Consider the following 19178-nt stretch of genomic DNA (forward strand, 5'->3'; position numbering starts at 1 on the left):
TTTGTTGGACCTAAAAGTGATAATGGTACCAGAAATGAGGACATTTTATCCCCCAAAGGCTTTTTGTGTTTAACTTTTAACGATGCAAGGCATTATAAATATTATATATGAATTTATATATCATATCCACATCCTTTCAGATGACAATTCAGAATCCAAGCCTTTCTCTGGTGTATGGGAACTTTTCTGGTTGGTCTCGTTCCAACATTTATCTTTTGACCAAAACTAAATGGTGCCCAGACAAAATCACTTTGATGTAGAGCTGGGAAAGAATTATCAACTGTATGAAATATATCCTCTATGAATAATTTGTTTCCCTCTGGCAGCCATATCACTGCAAATGCTGACATCGATTCCTCCTTTGCAGTGCTATACAACAGGGGTGTTTTACACCTTGATGAATGTCTTTGTGTTGGAAGTTTCTCTTTGGGATCCTTGGTACCCCCAGGATCTTATTGGAAGGTTAGCAATGTCCCCCTCATCTAATTTTAATGAATATAAGCAGCAGGCAATATCAGGCCAGACTGTTGTAGAGTTTAGATTTTTACTGAAATCCAAACACCTGAAGGCCACACACCTTGCTCTTGCTTTACGGGTAGGATGGACCTACTTCTTTTTTTCTTCTTAATAGTTTTAACATAGGTTGTTGGAGAAGGTGTAGCACACCAATATGTATTAATAAAAGAAAGGGAAATGTGCATAAAAATGTGTGGTATACTTTTAAAACAAGATTCCTAGATTGTAAGCTCTTTGGGGCAGGGTCCTCTACAGCTCCTGTGTCACTATCTGTATCTGTCTGTCATTTGTAACCCCTAATTATTGTACAGCTCTGTGTAATATGTTAGCACTTCTTATTTATTAATAATAATTTCTTGATTGCCAGTAGCTGCACACACTTTAAGTCTCCCTCTAATAGAATTCAGTGCATGAAAGCAGATCTAAACTTCTAAGAAAAAAGCAGTCATCAATAAGTAGTGTCAAAACAAAAATTAGGTCTTGAGTCTTGGTGGCTTTTTGTTTTAGCTCTACAGTGTACAGAGCGTGTGTTTTGTAGTGCAGAGTTTAGCTTTGCATGCGGCAGCACCGGGTTCAATTTATCTTCTGCCATGGATGAGTTACATCATCCATGGCCATCTAATTACCAAAGGGGATGGCTAGGCTCTTAAAGTTTGCCTTGGTGCCGGCAACAAACATTGTGGCTTTCTAGAACATGGCAATGACAGACTAGTCATCGCTGTCTGTGCCATAATCAGCAAGTATGTTGTGCCTACCTGCAGAGTATGGCAGAGCCTCACCACCCTTCCATAACAGCTCGGCTTTAAGAAATGTTCAACGAAAATGACTGTCCACACGCGAATCTGACCTGTACATGGCCTTCAAGGTGTGGATTTCAGGGCACCTTCCCTAACTGTAGTATAAAATCCCAGAACAAAAACCTACATCTCACCGTTCAACATAAGAGGACAGCACAATGTTAATAAGCAGCGTTTTCCCGGTGTTATGTATGTAGGAGCTGGTGCTTAAATAGAGGCAAAGATGGCATCTAATCTACATCATGATGGCTTTACTGGGGGTAATGGTGATCTTATCTCGAAAAAAAATTGTATTCATGTAATCATCTGTACCTACACACAGTATATGGCTAGGGGTGAAGAAAAGTATACACATAGTCCCCAGGTTACATACAAGATAGAGACTATAGGTTTGCTCTTAAATTGAATTTGTATGTAAGTTGGAACAGGCACATTATTTTAATAAATGCAATGAGGATAGAAGTTTGTCTCAACATTTTATTAGGCAGAGTGGTGTCAGTTACTGTATAAAATCCTCAGTGAGTTAATCACAGACTAAGCAACAAAAAAATCTTTATGGAACCTACATTCATTAATTTCTGGAGCAAGCTGTGCTTTGATATGCAAAAAGAAACAGCTGCAAATTATCTTGGTCATTAAAGAGTTACAAGAACTTTCAGAAGAACTCAGTCTCAGCTGTGTTTAGCAAAAGATTTCTTCTGCAAGTCATGCAAACCACCGCCTCTCCCCTTCAAGCCTCCGTCCTGCACACGAGGGAGCAGGAAAGCCCTGCTCGTATCAAGGAGTCGTCTGTATTTGGGATGTCCTTACCCGGGGACTACCTGTATCTATTCTATTGATTTAGGTTGATTCTATGCTTTAGCTAATGAATGACCGGTTCTCTTATTAGAGTGGTTTGAGGGAATGCTGGTAATGTCAGTGTCTGTTCTAGATATTCTTGGAATTTGTATTTGTGATGGTGGCTGTTGTCCAGTCTTGGCGGAGTCAGTAGATATAATAGTAAGAATTATGTCTCCATTATCGCTATCATACCAAGGTGCCCTGAAACATATAAATGTCCACTTTTGTTTTTTGAACCCCCATTTATCCTGAAAGGGGAGCTATAGGTGTAATGAAATGAAGGATAAGTGGGGGATTCTCAAGGCTAACTCCCCCTAAAATGTTATTGCTGCGGCACTGTCACAAGAAAACTATAGCTGTTACAGCGTGTTACTCTGTCACAAAAATATGGCTACTTACCTTAAGTGAACCCTAATTTCTCAGGAACAGAAAGATGTAGGGACCTGAAGATGTAGTAGTAGGAGTAAGAACATGTACCCCTTGGCTATCTGTCACATGAATTGGATTTCTCTCAAAGTATCCATTGCAGAGTTATTGGGTTACAAAGATTAGCGGCCCCCTATAACTCGCAGGACACATTGTATGGTTGGGTTTCTGCTCTTTGGTACAGGAATGGTGAGCGGGGAGCAATATATGATTGGCCAGTACTGTATGATAGCATTAGTTTTCTATCTTAATAAAATAGTGCAAATATAAATTAAGCATCAAATGGTGAATGTAAAATTCCTAAATTTGTAATTTTTTTGATAACTAGAATGGTAACTAGAAATGGTAAGTAGAGATATTTCAAATAAAACTATTCTAGTTTAAAAAATCTTTAATGTTTGTTTGCATTGTGGCTCAAGTTTTGTTTCAATATCAACAGCAGCCTCCATATGAAAAAAGGTTGGGGACCACTGCTCTAGATCACCCCAACGTAGACTGGGGTATTGTTTTGCCTTAACCTTAGTCTTTCCTAACCTCCTTAACAGTAATCCCAAGTGTGGCTCGGGGTGAATCATCCATACCAAAAGTGGTAACCCCAAGCCCCACTGGGGGTGGAATTGCCAGGAAGTTTGAAAAGCTTACCTGGTAAGCGATGCCCCGCATCTTCCTCCCCTGGGGATGCCAGCCGGGCATCTGTGTACCAGGCAATGCCTGGCCAGCATCTGCGACCCCGGCATGTGAACATTGGGGACACAAGGTCAGGAGAAGCAGATGGCGGCCATTTGCCTGTGGCCGGGGGACGGGACAGTGCGGCTGGGAGGTGGGACCAGGGCGGAAATTTAAAAAACTAAATATTTTTAAATGTACCGCTTTTACATTTAAAAATACTTAACATGCATACCGCCAGAGAGGATAATGGAGCTGATTCTTTGCTCTGAGGGGGTTAGTGGACACATTAAAAGTTTTGGCTTCAATCTGCACAAGTCTGATGGACTTTAGAATCCTAACACACTCAAGAATCAGACTGGCCAAAAACAGTGAATGTAGAAGATTTTCATTCATTCTGGTGACCACTATTGAATCTCAAGTTGTTGAAGCTGATAAAATGAAGAAGTGCTGGCTCTACGAGTCAATATGTGCAATTGGTATAAAACCACGTCTAAGATCAAAGACTTATAGTGGCTTTTAAGGGGTTGTTTCTCAACCCACTAGCTGCAGTATTTTACCTTTGAAAATAAAAAGACCAGACTTAATATGAAAAAAAGGATAAAATGTGATACTTTCTATTCACAAGAACACAAAATACACGAGATACATGTACATGACATGACAAAGTCAGCATAGCACACGGGGTGGATGGATAAATTCCTTTACTACCCATAAACTTTACAGAGATCACTTTTACAGAGATGCATTTTTAAAGTGCAAATTAACTCTCATAATTAAAAAAAAAAATATAGGAAAGGAAACTATAGGAGTATAGCTGGTATAGTAATATCACTCAAAATGAGCCAATAAACCTCCTGATAAAGCTGAACCAACCTCCTGGGTAGTTTACATTTTCATCCGGACATTACTATAGGGCACTAATCCCAGCCAACTCCCCGGTCTAATCTGGTGATCCTGGAACACCCACCATACTCTCAGACACACTAGGATACACATACTAAGATGTCTTCACAACCACCAATCATATGCAATGCTGCACTGGAATTCTGAATGGGATTGATCAGGCAGAAATGTTGCACAATCCTTAGCTGCAAAACATACACTCCTGCAGACCTTATATTACAGTGTGCACACTTTTTATTTTGACCAAAAGTGCTAGCTTCTTGAGAAATACTTCTATTTCTTACCTGGATCTTGTTTTTAAAACAGGCACACCAGTAACAGGTAATGGTGCTTCCTTTTCGGAGGGGGGGGGACCTTAATGAGTGCCCATCTTTACTAGAGGTTAATCAAGATGGACTGATTAATATAGGCTTAGATATGTACAGCCCTGAAATCAGTTTGATTAGATAGTCTCTTCCTACAGCAACTTTCTCAGCCACAAGTGAAAAACAGTGTGAAGACGAGACACACTTTGTACTGGAAACACTGGTCCTTTCTCTTGTCTTGCCTTTATCTACCTGTTGTGGTGGCCTGAAGTAGCTAAACAGGGGCCCGGCGCAGTTTTACATCATCTTATCTAGCAGCCTTTACACCCTCCCACCACCAGATGGAGCTTAAAGAGAGACCCTTTGTACCGATACAACTAAGCAGTCCAACTTGTAACTAAACAAAATTTAATACAATAAAAATATGAATCAAACAAAGGAAGTAAAATGATGTGCTCACAGGGGCCAGTTTCCCTTTGAATTGTCTATAAATTAGTTTTAAAAGGAGGTAAGGATATATGTGTGGACGTAATTCTTCTTTGTTTCTCTTCTCAAGTTGCATTGAACACAATCCAGATTTGCATGTACATAGGGTGCCAAAAAATCCAAAAAAGGAGGTGGAGCCATGAAAGAGAAAGTTAACCTTACAGTTGAATCTGCACTTTAATAATGCTAAATAGATTTTAGTCAGATCAAAGAAAGCCATACTAACAAAGTCAAGACTCTCCAAAGTTATATCTCATTTTATCAGATGTAGATACATACGGTACATGTAATAAAGCTACACATTTGTGTAGCTAGATACTTGCTCAGTTATCTAAAAACCAAAAAATAATAAAAGGCATAGAAACTTCACATTTGACATTCTCATTTATAAAGCTTCAAGAAACAAGTAACAACTGAATACTAAGGTAAAACTATTTCTGCAGCTGGGAGTATTCACAGGTTAGATGGAGCTGCAGGTTGGACTACATCTGGGAGCGGATTCACAATACGTTTCCAGTCATAGAAAGGCCAAGTCAAAGTGTACCAGTAGTTGATGAGAATGTGTCATAAGTTTTATGGGGATCCCCACCGATAATTTGTTGAATCATATTACTTATTCATAACGAGTTTTAATAACTTTAATTTGAATGCATTTGATGTTTCTGATACTATTGTATTATCGCATCTGTGATTTACCATAGCCCTGATGAAGGAGGTGTGTGACCCCCGAAACGAGTTAGAATTTTCTGTTAAAATGATCAATAAAGCAGATCTGTAAAATATCGGACACTGTTTACACTTCTTTAAGTGTTCTACTTATCGGTGTATGGAGGAGGCAACTGCAGGCCAGTCATTGTCAGCTTTGCTTTTATACTTTGGGTACGTTCATGCATGTTGGGATCATGCAAACATCTAGAGGCAGCCTTTCGACCCCTTTTTTTAACATGGGGAAACCCGTGTAATAAAGTTAAGGTCTTCAGGGAACCCCTTCAATAATTACTATAACCCCAGCTCACAAAATATTAAGGAGATGGCCATTAGAAAAATGCCTCTTACAATGCTGGCCAGTGGGAAGAATGTCACCCATACAGATAGCCAAAAAGATTGGTGTCAGTTAAACTGACCTGAGAGTCACAAATTGATCATTGCTTTAAAGAACCCCTAGCAACCGATGGAAGAACCGAAGCTGATAAAACACTGGTCTAGACTGTGTACAGGTCTAGATTGATCATTCATACAGTACTGAATCTCTACTTACAGAGCAGAGAAGCTCATCTGTACCACCATGATTTCCAAAGAGACGATCATAATCAGTCATGGACTCGGATCAATGCCCGATACGCATATTGCTTGTTTCAGGACAAACATACAGCAAGATAAAAGGGTATGCTGGAGACAGCAGTGTTTATGCTCATACTTCTAATCTGACAGGTTCCCTTTAAAATAAATATATTGGTGGGGCGAAGAAACACTAGTGTATCCTTAGCTTTTTTTTTTTTTTTATAACAAATATGACTTAATACTTTCAAGGCAAATCAAAAACCACAATGCTATAACACAGGAAAAAAATGAGTTGCCAAATATATTATTTCACCTTATCCTGTTCTGTTGCCGTCTTCAAAGTTTTCGTTCAAAGACCATTCGAGTGAAAAGAAAAAACTTTTACTCTACACATTGACATACCTCATGCTGGGTGTGCATTTCTATCCTCCAATGACCTTTCGGCTTCTCTTTTCTCAACCTTTTTAACATGGGGGGCCTTGAAGTAGTTTTCAGATATAAGGGAACCCCTTCTATAATTACTATATCGCTAACTTACAGTACATTAGTGTGGTAGTCAGCAGAAAGATTTCCTCTAACATGGCTGGCCATTGGGAAGAATGTCACCCTTACAGATAGCCAAAAAGATCATTGTTGTTTTTTTAAACTGACCTGAGAGGTGCCAATTGCCCATTTCTCAAGGAACCCCTAAAAACCTCTGGAGGAACCTTTGTGGAGAAACCCTGGCCTAAACACACACAAAATATGTGTACCACTGCACCATGCTTACCTTCCAACATACTTTCATTTTTAAAAATTGTAAAAAAAAAACAAACAAAAAAAAAAAAACACAACAACAAATTTCCTGTAGTAAGCCGACATGCAGCACCCTAGATTGACTACAGACAATCTAGGGTCTCTGCTTGACTACAGACCACTCTACCCCTTTCCTCATCTTGACAACAGATGTTGTTCTGTAGTTCAGCATGGGACAACTCTAGCAGGGCTGACAACGCTTCCTGAAGATTTCAGTGTTGCAGAGGCACTGTTGTCAGCTCACTACAGAACTTAAGCTATCTGGATCTCTGACAGATTGATCTAACAGCAAGACACAACACATGGGAAACCATGCACATGTAAAGAAGCACCTTTATTTAAAAACTGAAAGCTTCTTTAATGTGGAACCAAATTCCCTACTTACACAATCAGGCATGTGGGACAGGAGATGTCTCTTGTGCAATGACCTATCTCACCTTCCCTAAAAAAACCTGGCAGTCTTCATTTGAGCATGCCAGGAATGAACCAACTCCCACTTGGTAATCCAAGCATGACCAATCAAAATGACCAAAGATTGGCTTTAGGAGGAAGAGGAAGAAGAGAAGGAAGATGGCTGTGCCACAGGATAGAATTGGGATAGGTGAATAGTGCAGGTTTTAATTTCGCCCTAAATGGATTGTAAGAACATACAACAGCAATCCATTTAAATAAAAAAGGAATTCAGCGGCACCCAGCAATGTTTCATTGCACCAGAAAGCCACGTATAAAGCCTACACTATAAATCCTTTACCTAATATGTCAGGGTCACTTTAAAAAAAGTATTTTTTTTTAAATCACAAGAGTGCACACAGATTAGAACAATATAAATATTGCTTTATTGTGTTTTGGACGGAATAGAATCTCGTATGTAACCTCCTTCATAGGGGTTTGCAGAACTCTAAGACAGGAGAAGAGGCTTCACGCTAATATTTCCATAAACTATGAGATGTTACACAAAAGTAGAACTTTATAATTCTCATAAACAGACCTGTAAATGCTTAGAAGGTTGTTACAAATTGCAGGATTTGTGTTATTTCCCTGCCATACCACATAAGTATAAATAATGCAATAGAACAGGTATAAGATACAATGCATATTTACCGTTTTCTTCAATAAATAAATCAAAGCATTGTTTTTTGTTTTTATAATTCATTTTTTTTTTTGTTATTTTAGCTTTGTGGAAACACTAGTATGTCCTCAGCCAAACTCAAGTATTAAACATTAAATAAAAAGTGACAACATAAAATGGTACATTGTACATTTATATATATTAAAGAAAACAAATATTGGCAACTGTTTTTCGTGGTCGATATCAGCATCCACCTACAAACACATTTTATACAAAAAAAAAAAAAAAATATTGTGCCTGCAGCCCCCACACTGAGCAACACATTTAAATTACATATAATACCACTTGACCGCACTTGGTACCTCCAAGTGTACCCTGTCCAAAATAAAATAATGGCTTTAGATACACCCTTCATTCAAGCACGGGGAAGGAGGCTTTAAATAAAAAAAAATAACCTACTAAATAAAAGAAAACCGGCATGCTATGCTTTCCCACCACCAAATCTGGGCGAACCAACCTAGAGTAGAAAAATTAGCACCAGACGTAGGAACAACAAAAGGGAACCACCTAGAGGAGGAAAAAGAAAGAAGCTGGGGTAATTTTGTCCCTGATTGACAGAAGGAATCGTTTCCCCCCAACATAGATTTAAATAAACTGATCACTAAAAATGGTAGTGCTTTCCATTTTCACACAGATCGGCTGTTCACATTCACATGACATTCCTTACATTTTCAGTGTTCCGGAGTTGCTGTGTTTTATAGTCTGAGATGACTTGAGCGCAGTTCACATTTGTACATTAGATATGTGAAACTGCAAGTAAAATAATGTTGAGAATGGTGCCATGGGATGACTTGTTGTGTTGTCTCCATGCAGTGTGGAAATTATGCAACGTACGGGTTATTTTCTGTATAGTTTCACGTGCATTTAAAATGAAAGTGAACAAAGCCTTATACTTCCCGATTCATATTCCTCTCCCAGCTTATGGAGTCTGAATTAATCTTTACAGGTAGTGCTTGGTTGGCAACATCATATGCCCAGCAGACCAGGAAGGCTGAGCCGTCTTAATGGGTGAACACCTCAGCAATGGTCACATCTAATAATTCATCACATTCTAATAATTCATCAACTGATCAACTGCAAGCAACTGATATTTTTGTTTCCCATATGATGCAGATAGAATACTGGGATATCGGTAGGCTTTGGTAAATCTGCTAGTGTACAACACTTAGGTTTTGTTCATGTGCCCAGGTACCTTTGTTAAATATTAAAAAGAGTTTATCTACTCTCAGATGATCACACCTTCATGTAATGCCAGGACACTGATAGATGGCCAAAAAAAATAGCATTTTTTTTATAAATTGCCTAAACTAAAGAAGGGAATCAGCCAGACGAGGAGCTTGGGACTGGCTTTGTATCAAGACTCCAATTTCTTGATAGAAGTTTGCTAAAAGTTAAGATACACTATATGGTCAAAAGTATATCAGCCCTGTCCAAATGACGGTTAAGGTGTTCCCAGTGAACGGTGGAATTATTAACAACACGCAGCAGTGTGGAACAGAATTTCCTGACCTTTTAACATGGGGAACCCCTTGAAATAACATCAGTTCTTTAGGTAAGTCAGGTGGTCTTTAATGAACCCCGGCTATAATTACTATAACCACAACTTCAGTCTAGTAGTGTGGTGGTCAGGGGGAAGAATGCCTCTTACATTGCTGACCATTGGGAAGCATGCCACCCTTACAAATAGCTAAAGATTATTGGTGTCCATTAAACTGAAGGAGAAACTGCTTAAAGAACCCCTAGCGACCCCTAAAGGGACTTTGGTTGAAAAAACACTAGTTAAGACAACCGTGCTCTTCTAAAATTGTGGTCACAATCTGGTGAAGGCCCTTTTTGTCCGAGCTCCTGTGTATAAAACCATCTCCATAAAGACATGGCTAGATACGTTTTGTGTGGAAGAATTTAGGTGTCTTTTACTGAACCCTGACCTCAACCCACCTTTAAGATCAATTTAAATACTGACTGCAAGCCAGGTTTTTTAATCCGATATCAGCACGTAACTTGGTACTAAATTCCAACAGAATCTAGAATTCCTTTTGGAAAGCCTTCCTATTAAAATAGAGGCTGCTATAGTAGTATATAGTGGGGCTAAAGGGTGCAGGTTTTGGTATTAAGATGTTTAAAGAATCGTAACTAGGTATGCAAGCTAGTTGTCCACAAACCCTTGGTTATATATATTGTAGCAAAGGAAAAGTACCCCATCTTAGTAATTATTAACCACCAAAAATCACCCCATTCACAGACAGCTACTGCATAGGTAAATAACCCAACAACTAAAATCTACACACACTACAAATGCCTTTTAAAAGATTTTGGTATCCTAATTTTAAAATTACCTTGCATCATTTGTATTGTAGGATCAAACACAAATTAAAATCTAAATGGATTGAAAAGCAAACCCTTATATAAAAATCTGGCAGTATCTGTACTGTGATGAATGGGAAAACATTCTGGTTATATTGTAAGCCAGAAAGATTTGTTGAAAATAGGCCACCATCAGTGTTCTGTGTATAGGCAGGCAGTGATTCAGGTACGTGGGCTCATGAAAACAACTGAGGCCAAGTCATAAATAAGCGTAAGCTCCAATCAATCGACAGCTCCTATGATTAGGCCTGTCCAAGCAACTGCCACTGTGGGCCATAAAGAAAACAAGACAAGAACACAAGCGTTCATTGCAGCTTTTAGATCCCAGAGGAAATCTTTTAAAAATTCTCAGGGAACTCCTGTTAAAATTCATTAAACCGGGGTCATCGGAAAGAATGCCCCGCTTCTGTAATGATCAGAATGCCACCGACTGTTGAAGAGATCATTGGCGCCATGCTGCTGGCATTGCCAAATTGCATTTGACACGAGTCTATGCAGTCACTGTGTAATGAGAAGTATATTGACCACAGCTCAAAAAACCCCTAGCAACTCTGGAGGAACCCTGTGGTGCCACAATTCCCCGGTTGGGAATTGCTGGTCCATACGATCAGGCGGCAGATGGATGTTGTGAAACAACACAATTTTGCCCTTAGTGAGCACTACCTGAGGTAAAGAAAAAAAAAACAAAAAATAAAAAAATCACTGCTTCACATATCAGAAATGACCCTGAAGAACCATCATAACAGGATGTTGGACAATCGACTCCTTGATTACAACATACAGACATCACATAGCTCTCCAACAGGCTGGAGACTCCTTTGGCTTCTGTGCCAAGACTTTCACCTGGATATTAGTCAGAGCCTGTCTCCAGTTACACCTGTGCATAAGAGTAAAAATTAAAAAAAAAAAAGTAATCCGAACAGATAGATGAAGAAAAAGGGGGCAGGCTGGTCCAGGAACATTCAATTGGTCTAATATTTACAATAAAGCAGTCCTGTCATGTTCTCCAGCGGCCCGTTAGAAGAAGATCGGACTGTTGGTTTCTAGAGGCCCAGCGGGCCAACGCTGTTCAGGGTGGTGATGGACGAAGTTCCAGAAACTGATATCTTACACAGCTTCTGCAGACTGCAAGCCGATTTTCTCTTCCTCCTCTAGTCAGTCCGTGTTGGGTTTTCTGAGAGAAAACGGTAAGATGTTGAAGTGTTTACTTAGCTGAAGAACCTGCAAAACAAACAAAATCCAATGGTGAGCTGTGGTCATTCTAGGAAACCAACAAGTAAACAGATTTCAGTGTTATGGAGCATTTATTTCACTGGTTGGGCCTCGCAAATTAGAAACGAATGTAGTACATCTGCACAATGGAGATTTCCCCAAGTTTTATTATCTCTTAGATTGTAAGTTATTCTGGACAGAGTCCGCTCCTCCTTCTGTGTCACTGTCTGTATCTGTTAGTCATTTGCAACCAATATTTAATGTAAAGCGCTGCTAATGTTGGCGCTATATACGGTTTTATTATTTTAGAAAAACCCATGTACAGAAAAATACCTAATGATCCTGTTAGAAATCCAGTGACTAACTTTGACTAAGCTGCTTCTGCTGTACTGAAAACCCAGGGCAGTGTTGTCAGCACCTCAGCATCTAAACTGACCTTTGTTAGACTAATATTATCAATATTATTATTAATAAACAGGATTTATATAGCGCCAACATATTACACAGCGCTGTACAATAAATAGGGGTTGCAAATGACAGCCAGTGACACAGGAGGAGGGGGGACCCTGCTTACATTAACTTAATTCCAGGCAAAACAGTGCTGCTGCCTCTGGTCCCAAGATCATGTCCACACAGTTTAACCCCGCTAGCGTTCTAATTCCGTCCAAATTCCAATGCAAAAAGCAAAAAGCATATAATTCTTAGGCATAGCTCACTGAATTAAGTCCAATATTTAACAAATTTAATAATAAACTTCAAATAAAAAAAACAAAAAAAAAAAATCTGTTTAAAAAAAAAAAAAAAAAAAAAGTAATGTAAGGGTACAGTACAGTAGCTGATAGATAGATAAATATGGGATAGATAGATAAGATAGACTCAGTACAGCTATTTTGTATTGGATCCAATACAAAATTATTTGAATTTCCTGCCGATCCGCTCGCCCACACCGAAATCACCGGAAAACCCCAGAGATCGTCTCTGCATTGCGTGGCTCAAGATCGAAGAAGACTGACATGTCCCCAGGACCTGCGGGGACCAGCAGGATGCCAGGGGACAGTGACGGAACAAAGTTAAGTGGGTTTTTTTTTTTTAGGTTAAAGCGTCCCTAAATGTGTGACTCAGGATTACCGCTATTTGCAGGTAAAATCCACCCCGAGTCACACTTGGGTTTACCGCTAGGGAAGGTAATAAAAAAATCAAGTTCTTGGTAGATGCATTTCTGAGGGTATACTTCCCCGCCAAGAAATATACAAACCTAGTGACATCAACAGGGAGTAATGAAAGCGGTTTTGCATTACAGAAACATTTAAGTACATAGGACTCATTCCTAGAGGCTACCGTTGTATGAAACTGGCAATATGGCAAAATGTCCAATATACTGTTCTATATGCTCTAATAAGACCTTGTATTCTACTCACCACTGATACTCCATAGTGTATGTGTGCAATTGTTACAATAGTTGTCAGCAGAACCAGCAGGAGAGCTTCAGAGTCATTGGCGAACCCTGAAATCACAGCAAGTAATACCAGTGCCAATGGGACCAGCAACCAACTTAGAGGTTGGCATCTAGTATTACTCATCTGACATACGATCAGTTTACACTGCAAAAAACAAACAGACACATTAATAGTGAATGATAAAGCATATCATAAGAAACATACGCTAACTTCAGAACCTTTAACCTTCAAAGCCTTGATTGGCCATCTTCGCCATTCAAAGGCAGCAACTTGGAAGGAGTCAAGGACGAATGATAAGGCAGCCCAACTAAAAGTATCAGTGACATTTTTGTTTTAAAAAAAAGTCAAGTTTGACCATTCATTTACCTTACGGTGTTTTCTACAGAAAAAAAGAAGGTGGAAAAACAGTATTATATGTAAAGGGAACTCTGACCCTGTGAACCTAGACCTGAATACATATCATCAAAACATTTCCAAAGATTATTTAGGAAAGGTGGCTTGTCATTGGATCATGCAAGTTGCTTTTTGATAACTATCGCCTTTAAATTACTTCCCCTACTTATTGTCTTCTATGTCCCCCACTTCCTAGGCTTTAAGATCTATTGTGCAGGATTTACATCTCCTCCTGAGTCATAGCTTGTCTTTATGTATGATGGCTTTTTTAACCCCTATTTATTGTGTGGTGCTGTGCAATATGCTGGCACTATTTGGGTCACTATCTATATTTTTCAATCAATCTTTCACTTTTGATTAGATAACATCACCAATCAAAATACAGATCAAATATTGGCTGTAGTCCTTTGAAGAGTGACTTACAGTAATATTGGCGAAGGTGGTGCCAACCATGTAGTAGAATAGACGAGGGTGGGCATCCAGGATTTGACTGGGAGAGATGAAAATCCAGAGCGTTGCCAGGATAAAAAGCAGCACAGGTGAGATGATTGGGAGCATGGACTCATAAAAAGTTGTGTGTTTCAAAGTGTTGTTGCGATAGGCTCTACAAAGGAAAAATAAAGAGTAACAAGCTGTTATGAGGACATAGAAATACACAATGTTTACACAATGAAATACACAATGGCAATGTTTAAAATTTAAATTGAAATCCATGAGTGAGAATGGGGCCTTTGTTTATTTAGGTACAACATTCATAAGCTTTACAGCAATTAGACTTAAATGCTAAAAAGTATAAACTTTTCTATTTTATAACATCTGTAAAGTACTCTTAAAACCTTTAAGCTCTTTCTGTGCATTGTGAGTTGTACAGTTTTCACCTTCTCATCTGAAGTATGAGATCTTTTATGGCAAAGCTGTAGCTTACTGCTCGTCTCAACAAATTTAGGATTTTAGGATTTGGCGCCTATTGTGCAGCTCACTGTTATCTTTGTTGAAAAAAAAAAAAAAAACAATACTAGAGAACTCGCTAGTGTTCATCTCTGTTTTACCTATTCTATAGATCCATGCTTTCTTTCTCTCCTGATATATGAAAGTAAAGTTCTGCTTCTACACATATACAGTGAAGAACAAGGAATATGAAAGGGAATTGCAGAAAGAGACAGGCGATGTCTTACTTACCTTATGGACGCACAGCTCAGCATTGATTGCAAAGAATACCCAGCAATCCAAGCTTCCCCTGTGAGTGCCAGAAGTGAGCAAACTACGTAATTCTGACCATCAAGATGGTCAGTGATCAGAATGCAGAAGATAAGATGATGCACCCAAGACAGAACAGGTCTAGGTGAGTAGCCCTAGGGTTCAGTTCCACTTTAATACCCTTTCTGTAACAGCTCCAACAATACAAGTTACCCATAGCTACCCCAAACTGATAGAAATGTGTTTCTAATGCTAATGCCTTACAAAAATGCTTGCTGCCAGACTGCCGCTGCGTTCGATACTTTTGATCCCACAAAATGAAAAGCAGCAGCATGTAGTTAAAATTCCTGATCTGCACACGTGTTTTAACATTGAACCAGAAAGTACTGAAAAATCTGTATCATAAAGGTAGCCAGGAAACTAGCATTTTCCAAAGGGCAGTACAGTAACCACCAACTTCTATTAATTATCTAAGCTCAAGGTTCCAAACTAGCCTGGACAAGTCTGTTTCATGTAGCGGACCATTCACAATGCTCCTTTGTCACTTTCTGGGGGTCCGTAGGGAGTACCAGTGTAATTGAAGAGTAAAATGAGTCCACAATATCATTTCCAAGATTTACAGACCGTTCTCAATTCTTCAATATTGGGAAGTGTGTTACATATCCTTACACAGGAACTCCCAAGAATGCAATACAGCCCTTAAAACAAGACACCCGGGATAACCTCTCATCAACCAATAGAAGTTTAAAGGCAGCTGACACAAGATGGGGAGGAACTTTTGGAAAAATTATTTTTCACAAATTTTTAATGTTTAGGTTTCTCTGAGCTTGCTTGAAAAACAGACTAATCAATTCCCTAGCACAGCCTTCTTTCTGCTAGCATATCACAGCCCTTCCCTGGAAGCGTCCGAGTCTGCTGCTGGCCCAGCTCAGTTCCTCGGCTTCTCCCCTGAACTTTCTACATAACCCATTATATGTAGCTGATGGGGAAGAAATGTGGAGAAATACTTTAGGGTGTCACAGCTAGGAGTCTGCCATTGTTAGATCCAAGATGGCAGAGCCCAGCAAGTCTCTCGCCTTTTTTTATAGGTAAAGCATGTGTTTAATCATCATATACCCTAACAGTAAGTTGTTTTTTTTTTTTTATTTTTTTTTATTAAAAAGATTAGTCTTGTGGCACTTGTGGTGTTTAATACTTCACCATCTAACAAACTGCAATATTAGCAGAGGTTGGAGATTACCTTTAAGCTTAGAGGTGCACTAAATGACCTCATATTATTATTAATAATAAAAATAAACAGTATTTATATAGCACCAACATTTTATGCAGCTCTCTACATTAAAAAGGGGTTGCAAATGACAAACAGATAGTGACACAGAAGGAGGGGAAGCCCCCCAAAGAGCTTACAATCTTTATTATTAGTAGAGGTTGGAGATACCCTTTAAGATTGTAGGTGCACCAAATGGCCTCACATAAAGAGAAATGACTTGCATCTTGACGCATAAAACTTCACGAGAGAGCCTTCAATTTTTCTTCAAGCTAGGGATATTAGGTTGTATACAAGTGTCAGATAATCATTGCCAAGATGAACAGTCGTGCTGATCTTGGGTGAGAATCTGGCCAGTGAACAGTCGCCAATCCACTGCGGTTAAATGAACGCTGAAGGCAATCGATTGTTATGCATGTCAATGACGATGGGCCAAGTGGGGTGCCACTTGCTCGTCCTCCCCTCTCCAAAGAACAGAACAGGGCTGTGTGTACAGCACTAAATCGAATATCATATGAAACACTCAAAAGAGGAAAAAACAAAATTCTGTGTGTGTATGCAGCCTAGGGTTGGGGCTGGTTATTTCGTTTTTACTATTTCAGCTGGTTCACCGGAGTGAATACACACATACAAAAAGCTTGCATACGATACTGTTGTTGCAGATGCAATTCCTCCCAATATGTAAATTTATACTACTTGCACTTTGTTACACAGGGATCAACAATATTTAAAGGATTTTTAACTAGGATATGTTTTTCTTTTCAACCTATGTAACTATGTACTAATCATCCAACTATAAATAGATTTAAAAAAACTGCTTACTTGAAAACATTGTACAGGCTCATAGGAAGTGTCACAGTAACCGCACAACCTGTAAAATTGAAGAAAAAACATGATAATTCGTAATAGGTTCCTGCAAAACACCAAACACATTTAAAACCATTTAAATATCAATGTATAATAAGTGAAGTTTCTGAAGCTAGCAGGAATATGAATTTGCACGTCAGATGACCCCGAACACCCAGAATAACCATCTATGGCCATCAATGATAAAGAGAAGACATTACTTCTCAGTGTCATTGAAAATCATATACGTTACCTAAGGAGTGAGTTTGCATTTGTGGTTAAAACAGATGAAATCTGATGCCAAATACAGTGAGAGCTTCCTGAAATCCTATCTCTTACAGCATACAACAAATTATCTCATTTGAACCAATGGCCAAGTGGAATCTAAGCTAACTTCTAATTTTACATGCAAACTGTTCTGCAAAAGGATTTGTAACTTTGCTATAACTTGTTTTGCCAAATAGATTCAACAGGAAATTACACAGCCTGCAATATGGAGCTGTAAATGACTAAAGCCTAGGTCACCGTTTCAATTTTTTATCCAAAAACATTAGTGATTGAATAGGACTTGTTTAGGTACAGCTAGGCCCGCTCAACGCGCTATCAACCTGCACTGCAGGACGGGCTATCAGAGTTTAATGTAGCACCGGCAGTGGTTGGTAATTCAACGCAGTTAATCACAAATGACCTCTTCCGTGGCATAGGAGCACACAACTGTACGGGTGATTTACAGAGATAAAAATCTGGGGATCCGAACCTCAGGCCTATGTTCCTCATTTGAGTCAGTTGACAGCTAGCCCATGACAGGATTGCTATGCAGGACAAGGCAGGGCAGAAAAATACTTAATTGTTTCCACAAACTGCTGGGAGAATATCGGCAATATATGTCAATATTGTCACTGCCAACTTGTCATTACTGACTTGATCACAAAAGTGACCAGGAATGTTTCCATTAGAAATGTTAAGACATCAATTCTTGGTGGATTCAAAAACTCAACATTAAAAAGAGTAAAAGTAAAGGTCCTTATTATGTGGTAGTTTCATAAATGGAGTATTTTGGTTGTAAGCATGAGACTTTCTAAGACATGTTGTGTTGACATGACATGTTGACTATCATGGTAGTGAAAAGATCCCGATACAAAAGATTATGTATGACGGGTTTGTACCAGGCTTCGACTCCCACCACTGCAGTCACAAGGTACACCATTGAAATGGTCTGAAAAAACAAGAAGATTGGTTATTTAAGTACGAGATCAGAAAATGCTGTCAGAAAACAGATGCCAGGAAATCTGAACTTACCACTTGGCTAAGGTCATATCCCCAGGGCAGAAAGAGGATTCCAGTGTTGTATTTCTCCCAATGTGACAGGATGAAGGAGAACAGTACCACCCACAGGAGGAGGTAAAGTACCAGGACGCTGACACCCGTCTCTCCACGCCCGAAGATTGAGTACACAGTCACAACAAAATATATGCAGGCCCAGCTGTCCAACCCATGGTCAAAGAGTTCACCTAGAGGAGTGCTGGAGTTTGTTCTGCGAGCTTGCTTCCCATCAACCCCATCTGTTATATAGAGTGCATAAAGGTTAAACAGGTTAGGTAGAGGTGGGGCACATTAAACAATTCAACAGCAAGAAAACAATTTCACTATATTCTTATCTGATACTGTCCTTCACCACATTCCCTTATCAATAAGGCTATGTACATGTCAGATGATTCTCGTCTGATTATCATTTCAGGGCTTTCAGATGAGAATCTGACGTGTGTACAGTGGCCATCCAACGTTGTTCAAGGATCCATAAAAGAAACAATGAAGGACAACAATACGACCACAAAGTGAAAAGGAGAGAGCAGTGGGGTGCCGCTTGCTCGTTTCCCCTCCATCCTCTCTATGGAGCAGAACGGCACTGTATGTACAGCGCTCATTCATGCATCTTTCAGTCTTTTTTCGTTGGAAAGGATCGTGAAAGATCTTACGTGTGTACGCAGCCCAAGTCCCTCTCTTACTGACATAGGTTTATTCCTGTGTACATGGTGCTGATCGGTGTTTGAACAAAGAATTAAAAACCTTTTTGTTGACAGGGTTTGGATTTGGCTGCTGCATCCCATAAGGACGTGGAGAAAGTCTCCTGCTCCATCATACCCAGATCCACCTTAAATTTCACAGGGCTTTAACAAAACCTCTTGAAAAACCAGAGAAGTTCAGTAAATGTATTAGTTGGAAAGGATGTGAGTAAAAAAAAAAAAAAAAAAAAAAAAAAACTACCATTGACTGAAAAAAATTGAGATTTTTCAA

General features: G+C 39.2%; 1 protein-coding gene across 3 annotated transcripts in view; it reads right to left on the bottom strand.

Annotated features, from left to right (window-relative positions):
• Positions 1-7831: 7831 nt before the first annotated feature.
• SELENOI (selenoprotein I) overlaps positions 7832-19178 on the bottom strand; it is a 40334-nt gene continuing 28987 nt past the window's right edge. For all 3 annotated transcript variants that reach the window (XM_072407265.1, XM_072407266.1, XM_072407264.1), the window contains exons 5-10: positions 18183-18445; positions 17992-18099; positions 16860-16909; positions 13997-14177; positions 13142-13324; positions 7832-11732 (exon numbers count right to left, since the gene is read on the bottom strand). In XM_072407265.1, the coding sequence (XP_072263366.1) occupies positions 11667-11732; positions 13142-13324; positions 13997-14177; positions 16860-16909; positions 17992-18099; positions 18183-18445 (851 nt within the window). In that variant the 3' untranslated portion in view covers positions 7832-11666. The remainder of the gene's footprint in view (positions 11733-13141; positions 13325-13996; positions 14178-16859; positions 16910-17991; positions 18100-18182; positions 18446-19178) is intronic.

The sequence above is a fragment of the Pyxicephalus adspersus genome, chromosome 4 (assembly GCF_032062135.1).
Source record: "Pyxicephalus adspersus chromosome 4, UCB_Pads_2.0, whole genome shotgun sequence".
NCBI classification, from domain to species: domain Eukaryota; kingdom Metazoa; phylum Chordata; class Amphibia; order Anura; family Pyxicephalidae; genus Pyxicephalus; species Pyxicephalus adspersus.